This window comes from Octodon degus, unplaced genomic scaffold (genome assembly GCF_000260255.1).
Source record: "Octodon degus isolate 3935 unplaced genomic scaffold, OctDeg1.0 scaffold00115, whole genome shotgun sequence".
NCBI classification, from domain to species: Eukaryota; Metazoa; Chordata; class Mammalia; order Rodentia; family Octodontidae; genus Octodon; species Octodon degus.
The window spans coordinates 6,656,890-6,667,612 of NW_004524691.1; the positions used below are offsets into that span (position 1 = coordinate 6,656,890).

Consider the following 10,723-nt stretch of genomic DNA (forward strand, 5'->3'; position numbering starts at 1 on the left):
ACTCCAAGTAGGAATCAGAGCTTCCCCAAAGAGAACCACAGCATCCTCAGCAAAATGAGGACCCAAGCTCTTCCAAAGTGAGACCAACCAAGTTCATAACAGGAAGGCCATTAGGATAGCATGACATACTTCTCCAACAGATCAACAGCACACCATCTTACCCTCCAGTTCTCTTTTTTATGCTGTTGGCAACAATCCACAGGTGGCCCTCCACACCGAGCCCCATCCTGATTCAGTTCAGCTGGGTGTTACAAGTTGACTATTAATCCACCACAGTTCCTGAATTATCTTATTTATAATTCTTTGTGTATTTATTCTGGTATATATTTTGTTTGTGTTTTTATTTTTTGGTTCCATGTATTAGCTTTATAAAACTGACAGTTTTAGCTTTTCCTTTCCAACATCTAAATCTCTTATTCCTTTTCTTTCCTTATACAAATTGGCCAAAATCTCTAACATAGCACTAGACACTGTGTGGTCATAATCACAGGCCAAGACTGTCTTTTATAGGAAAGTGATATGATTATAGAAGAAAGTATTTGTTTCCTCTTGGCTAGAGTACATACAACATGTCAGAAAAATGTTTCACAGTAGAGTGGGTTAGAAACTATATCTGGTGGCAAAAATTTATCTGAACAGAGGTCCTGTGTTCAGCTCTGTAGTAGAAATTACTTTTCTATTTTTAATACTTGGTGATTAAAGATAGTCCTTCTAGGGGAGAAATAGCTCAGTTGTGATAAACTCAACTTCATTCTGACTTTAAATACTTTTTTTTTTTTTTTGAGACAGGCTCTCACTATGCAGCTCAGGCTGACCTTGAGCTTGCTTTGTAGCCCAGGCTGGTCTCAAACATACAATATTCCTCCTGCCTCAGCCTCACTACTGCTGGGATTATAGGCATGCACCACCATGCCTGGTTTAAGTACTTTTAAATCCATCCTAAACCCTGTGGCACAACTCAGCTCTGCACGTCATTTGTTTCGCACAAGCTGTTAACCATAGTTGTTCCTGACAGCCAATTGGTCGAATTCCCCACAGGGAATTCGAAGATGGGAAGGGCCTTAGGGACTATAATATTCAGGTGAATATTATAAAAGAGTCCTATAAATTAATGTCCTGTATTAAGTCTTTTCCCTTATAAATTCTGACCACAACAGTAACTTCACAGGATTGCACATATTTTTTTTAAAAAAAAGTATTTAAAGTCAGAATGAAGTTGAGTTTATCACAACTGCTCTTACTTCATGCACACCTGGAAGTCCCTTAAGTGCTGCCCCATCACCTTGGAGCAGATGAGTTGCCCCAGAAGATGGATACCAGCAGCTAAGTCAGGAGCTGGGCCAGACCAGTGCCACCATGAATGTCTCCTCACTGGCCTCTCAACCCCATCTTCAGCAGAGGTCACCCCTGATGAACATTCATGACAGCATCTCAATGCTTAAACTGAACTCCTGATCTAGACTTTGATGGGGACCCAGAGACAAGAAGGAAGAAGAACCCAAAGGCCTCTCCTCACTGGGATTGGTGAGTCTACAAAGGTGGCAGCTCCAGATGTAAGTTCCTCTACCCTGAGCGCAGCCAGACCCACTGGAGGCTCCAAGCTGGTGGCCAAAGAACCCCTCTCCCCTGCGTACACAGTGACTAATGCTTGGAGGAGAAATGAGTGAAAAGAAAAGTCCCATGAGAACTCACATCTAGCTCCTCCAAAATACCACCTTTTCCTACTGCTCCAAGCTCACTCCCCGCTTACAGTAACTTCTGCAGAAACTGAAACAGCTTCCATTCAACCATTCTCACTGTCTTCCTTTCCCTCCCTCTCACCTGAGAAACTTCAAAATTTAGGTCCACCACCACCCTGAGCATCCACAGTGTCTACTGTCTGTCCTCCATCCTGAGGGACCTGTGGCAATCCCCTGCCAACTGTTCCCTCCATTCTTGCCCTGGCTCTGGGATTCACCCTCTACACTCTGATGGAAAAGATCTTTCTGTCACACAAATCCAGGCCAAGGAGATAGCTCAGTAGAATAAGTGCTTGCCTGGCAAGTGTAGGGTCCTGAGTTCAATCCCCGGTACTGACTAAATAAATAAATACACAAATCCAAACACATCTCCCTGCCCTACAGCCCTCAAAAGCTCCCGACACCCTGAAAAGCACATTGCTGAGGATGGCATGCTACTCCAGCTTTGCCCGCCCTCATGCCGCAGGCCCTCCCTCAGTCTACTCTGCCTGACTGTGCCCTGATTCCTGGCCAGGGTAGAACCTGCAGCCCACCCCACTTGTCCTTCCACACTCAGGGCTGGTGCCGCTGCTCCCAGGAGCTTTTGCTGCCAGGAGGACCCCATTGGTCCTGCTCAGCTGCAGGGTCAGCCTGAGCCTTTCCTCCCAGAACAGAGCCCCTGCCCGCAAAATCCTAACTGTTCTCTCTCACCCTATCAGAAACTAGATTCCCTGAGGATGTAAGCTTCATGTTGAAGCCTGGCACAGAATCTGCCTGGCACAGACTGGGCCAGCTGAGAGGAAGGGTGGGGAATGAGTGGCACCCCACGCCCACCCTCCCCCACCCCCCACCCCACCCCCGAGTAAGACAGTGGTCAGCATCTGGGTGCGCAGCCTGGATGCAGGAGATAGCGAGCAAGTGTCGCTTCCCCTATGCCTCTCGGGGTCGCTGCGCTCGGTGGCAGCTGCGACAGGGGCTTCTGGCCCAGCCAGGAAGCCCGAGGATGTGGTGGGGGCAACTCAGCGCTGATTTCGCTTTCCCTCCTGCTTGTGGGAGTCGGCGGGACGGCCCCAGAAAAGCTGCAGCCCAGTTAATCCGAAAGCGCCGCCAGCCCCGGGCCGTGCCAGACGCCGCACGTGTCCCGGAGAAGCCGATGTGGTGAGAGACAGAGAGAGAAAGCAAAGCCCTCGTCCCGGGAAAGTCCTGCCGCGCCTCTCGAGGCAATTATAAAAATGTGGCCCCCTGCATCAGGGGGTCATAGCCTGCATCAGCATCGGCTGCTTCCAACAGCCGCCTGAACCTGGTGCTCACCCGCTGCCTCGGTGTGTAGTATCGCTCAGCATGGGCCCTGCGCGCAGTGAGTACCCGCTGGGAGGGAGGGACTGGCGGCCTGGGGAAGAGGGACAGGAAGCCCGGGCTGGCCTAGGGGAACCTGGCAGGCAATGGGAGCCTCTGGACAAGAGGAGAGGACGGCTGGGCCCTCGCCTTGCGCTCAGTGGGGCACTGTTCCTTTTCACTTTGCAACAGCTGTAAACTGTCATTATGCCCACTGCACCCACAAGAAACTGAAGCCCAGCCTAGGGGCGACAGCCAGAAAAGGCAGATCAGAGCCAGCTCTGAAACAGAAACTTTGTCACTTGCTGCTTTCAAAACACAGTGGGCTGAGGCTGAGCCAGTCCCTTAACTGCCTGGCCTCGGTTTCCCCAGCCAACAGTGCCAGCTTTCTCTGAGGACATGCTGAGTCTAGCACCCTCGTCCCAGCTCATTCTGGGTGCTCCCAGGGAGCTGATTTCTAGCTCGGGGACACAGTGCTGCTCTGTAAAACCTTGATCCCTTTCTTTCTTTCTTTCTTTTTTTTGTTGGTGGAACTGGGGATTGAACTCAGGTCCTTGTGCTTGCCAGGGAAGTGCTTATTTCGGAGCCACTTCCCTGCCCCGCCCCCCCCCGCCCCCCCCATCCATTTCTCCAGTGGGAAGGAAGGTGTAGGAGCTGGATGGAGGGAGGCCAGCGCAGGGGATGGAGGGACGAACAGGACAACACTGGCTGCGGGTAGCAGTGCCTACGCCCACTGCCAAGCACCCAGCCCACCTGATTCCCTTCCAGACTTCCTCCTATTGGCCAGCCTTGCTCTTCTGGTGCGCCTCAGTTTGGCCAGGAGCCTCCCCAGGTCCACAGCAGTCGCAGAGACGTTCCAGTGCCTTAACCACTCCCAGAACCTGCTGAGGGCTGTGAACAGCACGCTTCATAAGGTGAGCTCCGCCTGTCCTTCTCCCCACCTCGCAGCGCTCTGCCTAAACAATGGCACTGAGCCACACTGCTGCCCTGCGGAACTGCGGGGAAATCGTAATTCAGCGGTGGTTGTCAGGAGTGGGCAGAGAACTGCACAAATGGCTTGACTATTAACTAGAGTCTCAGTGAAATTGGGGTCCCCAGAGGCAGAAAGGGTGGTTATAAATTAAAATGGCATTCATTTTGGCTGTGTCTACAGTGAGGAAAGTAGATATTTAGTGTTCTTTGCAGCCTGCCAACATGGATGGAATTTTGTCAGGCGCACACTGATTCTCTGACGTCGCATGTTGATTCAGAAAACAGTTATTAGATGCACTGCTGGTGCCATCCAAGCTACAAAGCTGAATTAGATGGGCCCGTCACTCCTTGCCAGCATCCAGGGTGGCAAAGCTCTGTATCAGAGCAGCACATCTAAGGGGCAGATTGACTTTATTGCAGCCTTTATTTTTGAGGGAAGAGGTGTCCAATTTTCTTTCCAACATCATTATTTTTTGCCCCAGATTTCATATTATCATGCAAACTAAATTCTGTTCCTTTTTGTTGGAACTGTTCAATTAGCTCTTGTTTTTACTGCTCAAGGCTATAGCAAAGACTAATGTTTTAATGGATATCCCCAAGGTGGGTAGCTCATGATACACTGTTTGCTTAACTACATCCAAGAACCTGGGTTCCATCTCCAGCACCTCTACCCCTTCCCCACCCCCCACCCCACCCCCCCAAAAAACCCACATCCTTTCCCCTTTCTGCTCTCAGATAAATCGTGAAAATTTTAAAATAAGTTCAAGAAGGCCAAAGGCCTTCTTAGAGAGCTCCTTTCTTCTCTCCTTCTGATCTTTCATAACAGACTGCCAATTGCACCTCATAGTTCAATCGATCTTAATTATGATGTGGCCTCAGCAAATGAAACCTGCAGAGATAAGTGCTTTGTTTCCTGGAGAAAGATTCAATATGGATAAGGTGTGGGTGTTTCAATTTAAATAGATGCTGGATGCGATAAAGCTGGCTCTTGTGGTCCCAGATGTAGAGCTGAAGGTCAGAACATTCTGGAATGAAATTGGATGTTTTTCATACCATGACTTTGTCTGATTTTCCAAACTAAGCAGCTGCTGTGCAAAACAGAGTTTGGCCAATGTACGGGATTCACAGGCCCACAGACTAGCGGGGTGTAACCCACACTGTTTTTATTTTGTTGTATTTTAATATTTGAGTTGGATGCCATTGAAAAATTAAAACTTTCATGTAAGAATCTAAATTTTCAGCTTTCTTTGAAAAGATCTGAAGAAGCACACAGGTTCCTCATGTTCTCTCTCTCTCTCTCTCTCTCTCTCTCTCTCTCTCTCTCTCTCTCCCTCTCTCTCTCTCCCCAAAAAAGCATTTTTTGTTGCTGCTGTCACATATTACTACAAATTTAGTGGCTTTTTAAAAAAATATATTATCTTACAGCTCAGGTCAGAAGTCCAGGATAGGACCCATTGAGCTAAAATCAGTGCACCTGCAGGTCTTACGTTCCTTTGGGTGAATTCAAGAATGTATCACCAAGCCCTTTCAGGATTCTAGAAGTTTCTACATTCTGGAATCGGGCTTCTTTGTGCCTTCAAATCCAGCACTGTGATAAGTTCACTGTGATAGCACTTGCCTGGAATGTGTGAGGCTCTAGGTCCCATCCCCAGCACCACAAAAGAAAATATAAACTGGGGAGGAGTATTCTTTGCTTCTTCTTGCTGTATCACTCTGACTAACTCCTTTGTCTCCTGCTCCCATCTATAAAGGCCCCACTGGTTACACTGGGCCTACTTGGATCTACAGGATACTCTCTGTGTCATAGAGTTGGCCAATCAGCAATGTGAAGGTCACCTACACTGTAATTCCTGCTCTGTTGTATTACATAACCTCGTCTGAGGTTCCAGGGATGGGGAAGTGGGTGTTTAGAGTGGTGAGGGGATTAGACTACCTACCACAGAGATAGAGTGTCCTACTTTGGCCCAGATGTGTTCAGCTCTTTCAGTCTTTGGCTCATGACTCACACGATTCCCTCAACCTGAAACTCACTTCCTCTACCTGTAATTCTTTAATCCTCTTCCTGCAAATGGCTGATTTCCAGTGAACCCTCTGCTTTCCTCTCTGGTATCGGCTAGAGTCCTTGTGTCCTTGCCTCTTCACTGCTGATAAGTGTTTGGGCACTTGCCTGTTCTCACAGCTAAACTTGGAATCCAGTAGAGCATCCTGCAGCCTTCTCTTTGCTGTGTCTTCAGTACCATGCTGCCGGACACATATCAGCCTTGTTGACTGGAAAAAATAATTGCAAGCTTCAACCAGGAAGTCACTGATAGTTTAAAATGCTGTGCATTATTCTGTTCAGCAGGGCTTGCCAGCATGCTGGGAAGATGACATCTCTGTATGTGGATTGCATGTGTTAATACTGCAAATTAAATCTCAGATAGTCTGTAGGGTTTGCTTGTTTGTTACACCCACCCAACTATGACCTTAACCATTCCCCTGTTGAAGCTATCCTTCAGAAACATATTCAGAAAACAGGGGCACTTCAGCAAAAGAAAAATGCTTCTCACCAGAAGTGAGCATCACAGTGTGCTGTAGATGCTGATTAGCACACCTATTAGGATGATTTAGAGTGCATGAATAAGGGGGAACGATGTTAAACAGAGACACAGGCCCTACACTAAGGTACAGAGGAGGGGCAAGAGAACGGAAGTGACTTATTTTACCTTGTGAAGATCCCAAATTTCCCACAGGCCAAGAAAACTGAGGTCAAGGGCATCCAGCTCCAATCAGGCATTTTATAAGTAGTAACAACTGAGCTTCTTGCCATGTGTTTTGAATAGGCCAGAGAGACCCTTAAATTTTACTCCTGCACCCCTGAAGAGATTGATCATGAAGATATCACAATAGACAAAACCAGCACGTTGAAGGCCTGTGTCCCCCTGGAACTAGTCAAGGTATGGAAGGCTTTCCTCCCAAAACATACCATAAAACTAGGAGCTGCACACCAGGCCTCAGCTGTCAGAGATCTGCATGTTTCTTGTGCCCATCAGGAGTTAAATTTTGAAAGCCTGGTGTGACAGCACACACTTGTGATCCCAGCATTCATGCAGCTGAGGCAAGAGTAACAGTTATTACAAGTTCAGCCCACTCTGGGCTCCACAGTAAATTTCAGGCAAGCCTGGACTGTATAGCAAGGCTCTATCACAAAAATAAACAAAAGAGTTATGTTTTGAAAAAGAATTATAAAAAAGATTTTTGGCACAAGAATATAAATATACTTAAAACTTCTAAATTATGTGCTTCATAATACTTAAAATGATGAATTATACATTATATGTTTTGTCCTATTTTTGTTTGAGGTGAAATACCAGAAAGATTTATATTAAGAATATATATGCTAATTTATTTCACTTATATTTCTAGTTTCTCTTCGCTCACTGAAGAGAAAGTTTTTTGGGTTTTTGTTGTTGTTGTTGTTGTTTGTTGTTTTTTTTTTTAAGAGAAAGTTTTGCACCTTTATCCATTAGTTTCTTCTTTGTAAGAGTCTTTTTTGTCTATAACTTGTATGCCAAGACACATTTTGGCCATTCTTTTAAGATTATGATGCACAATGTATTAACTATTGCTATTCTCTAATTATTTTGTTATGAAATTTTGTTTTTCAATAGACATAAGAACAATACTTTTTAATTTTTTGTGTGTACATATCAATTTGTATTATAGTTTTTAATTGTTAAGGAATTAACAACTTTGATATGTGCTTTTTTTCTGTAGAATGAGAGCTGCCTGGCTTCTGGGAATACTTCTTTCAAAACTGTAAGTAAAAAAACAAAAGTTTCCTCCCATGTGATGAATTCAAGTTATTGATGTCTAATTATTCTTTCTCTAGAATGGGAGTTGCCTAACTTCTGGAAAGACCTCTTTTATGATGGTAAGAAACACCCACATTTTGCTCAAATGCAATGGAGGGTGATGTTTTTAGTCTATATCAATGTTTTCTTTTCTATTTTGTCTTTTAATTCAGGCCCTGTGCCTTAATAGCATCTATGAGGACTTGAAACTGTACCAACTGGAGTTCAAGGCATTGAATGCAAAACTTTTGATGGATCCTCAGAGCCAGATCTTTCTAGATCAAACCATGTTCTCAGCTATCGATGAGCTGATTCAGGTAAGGCCTCACTGTATCAGTGAGCGCACTTTCTTGTGCTGAAGGTAGCCATCCAGGGTCCTTGATGAAGGAGAATAAAATTACTCCTTCCTGGATTAAGAGAGGCCTGAACATCCCCTTTTGAAAGACCCAAAAGAAAAGGTGCGCTCTGCAGGAGGCACACACGTGGGCAGGACAGTAAGAAGCCACCCTTCCCCCTATTGACCACAAGGTGAGCACGAGGCCCTTTGCAGATGCTTGCGGGCGTTTTCTTCTGTCATTTCCCCCCGACAACCATGAGAGGTCTCTGCAGAGAACAAAACTAAAACAGAAGAGGATTAAGTCACTTGTTAAGGGCAGGGTCTCTTTCCAGGGAAGCGCTTATTCCACTGAGCCATCTCCCCAGCCCCTAGGGTCCCTTTCCTACTAAAGAACCCTACTGCACTTACCTTCTCACTGACCTTTAGGGAGCAGCAAATATGGCTAGAGGAAAAAAGGCCTGGCTAGGGCCTCACTGTGACTCAATTTGAACCAAAGTGTGAACAAAAGATAAGAATGAGGGAGGCAGGAATTTGCTGTGCAATTTTCTGGGCCCTATAGCGTAATGTGCTAGTACAGCACATACAAACAGGCAGAAGCAATGGCGTGAATTTCTTACTGCCTGAGGCATAGGGTGAAAACATGGGGGCAGAAGTCATTGTCTGAAAAGCAATTCATTTTTTAGTTCATTGTTTTACTTCTCTGTGCAGATGTGTGTGCACGCGCACGCCCGTACCATATTACCTGTTTGAAAGGCAGTGAACTTCGTGCACGTTTCAAAGAAACTTCCCAAGCCTAGACTTGTAGTTGACAAGTTGATGTTTCATTTTTAGGACCATAACTCGGGTAACTTGGGCAGTGGAATCAATTTCCCCAGTCAACAGGCAACTAGACCCCTGTCAGTTCACCCCACTGTGCCTCAGGGTGCTCCTCTCGAAAACGGCATGGTTTTGTAGCCCCTACCTTTCTTCTAGGATTTTTGGGATAAGCAAGTGAGACTATTGATCATCATTCAAACCAAAGATCTCATAATGTTCTTAAATTAAAAGGCTAAACTCGGGAAAGTCTGTTGCAAGGTTATTTCTCTTACACCAACGTTTCTACAGTAAATGGGGCTGTCACTAATAGATGGCGCTGATTAACAGCAGATCAACTCATAACCTCTGCTCTAAAAAGTAGTGGGACTTTTTTCGTGCTACTGGGAATTGAATTCAGGACCTCACACTTGCCAGGCAGACACCATGCCCCTGAGCTATATCTCCAGCAGGACGGAGACTTTTTTAATATATAAAACATTAATTGGATATTATAGCAGATGTCACCTTGACAGAATTGGGCCCTTCTAAAACACAACTCCTGCTGACACTTTTCTAAGCCCCTTTAAGGGTCTCTTCAGAGCTCACAGATGATGCACATGCTTGGAGACAAGTGTTCTCTGTCCCAGATTCTACTGGCCCACCTGGCTGGAATAAGAGTTGGGGTGTGTTTGGGAGGGTGAGGAGGGCCTGGGTTGCGGGCTCCGAAGCACATATTGGCTTCACTCATTTTACAGGTGAGTGTTTTCATTTTGGAATATTCCATGCCCTATTTGCTCTTCTAGGCCCTGAATGCCAACAGTGAGACTGTGCCACAAGAAACTTCCCTTGAAGAACCAGATTTTTATAAAACTAAAGTCAAGCTCTGCATACTCCTTCATGCTTTCAAAATTCGTGCGGTGACCATCGACAGGATGATGAGCTACCTGAGTTCTTCCTAAAAGGCTGAGGTCCCTCCCAACCTCAGTGTCCCTTTTATAAAATTTGACCCAAGGAAATGTTAATAAGCTGGGGGTTAGGAACTGGGGAGGGAGAGAGAGAGCCCCGGTCATACTGAAGCTCCTGAGAGAAGACTCTTGCTTCTATTGTATCAGTGTACCCCATCTGATGGGGCTGTGGCCACACAAGTGACTCTCACATTTACATTTAATATTTATTATTTTTAAGAATTTTTTAAGTTCTTATGAACAAATTGCCACTGAGAAAAAATGTCCTTCCTGAATTTCTTTCTTTCTCTTTACTAGAAGAACAAGAACTGATAAGCTATTTCTATACCAGTGTTTGTAGAAACACTCAAGCATAATTTATTTGAAAATATTTATTGAAATATTTTTATTCATAAAGTTATATGAGCTAATTTATATCTATTTATATTATATTTATTAAATTATTTTATCAAATGGATGTGAAACATATTTTGTAAATGTTGAATAATAAAGCAATGGAATGAAAATAATTCTTGTATGTTTCTAATGTAATTGATCATTTCTTTTTTTTTTTTTTGATCATTTCAAAATGAGTTAAAATACTCATTTTTGGGGCAAACTAAAAGCTATGATGAAATTTAAACAAAATGACTTCTAAAACTGGCCACAATGTCCTCATCCATTTCCCAGTTCCCTTAATTTCAGTTTTAAAAGGAATCTTTCACATATATGACTTCCTGGTGTAAGAGATTTCTTCTTTTTGAACTAAATATTAAATTCCACCTTTTT

The 10,723-nt window shown here is 44.8% G+C and overlaps 1 protein-coding gene across 1 annotated transcript; it reads left to right on the forward strand.

Moving 5' to 3' along the window:
* The first annotated feature begins 3,003 nt into the window (after positions 1–3,003).
* Positions 3,004–10,321, forward strand: Il12a (interleukin 12A). The gene is made up of 7 exons (XM_004639851.2): positions 3,004–3,075; positions 3,822–3,967; positions 6,848–6,961; positions 7,782–7,823; positions 7,897–7,938; positions 8,032–8,175; positions 9,794–10,321. The coding sequence occupies exons 1-7, from the start codon at positions 3,060–3,062 to the stop codon at positions 9,947–9,949; spliced, it is 660 nt and encodes a 219-aa protein (XP_004639908.1). The 5' UTR covers positions 3,004–3,059; the 3' UTR covers positions 9,950–10,321.
* Positions 10,322–10,723: the final 402 nt, after the last annotated feature.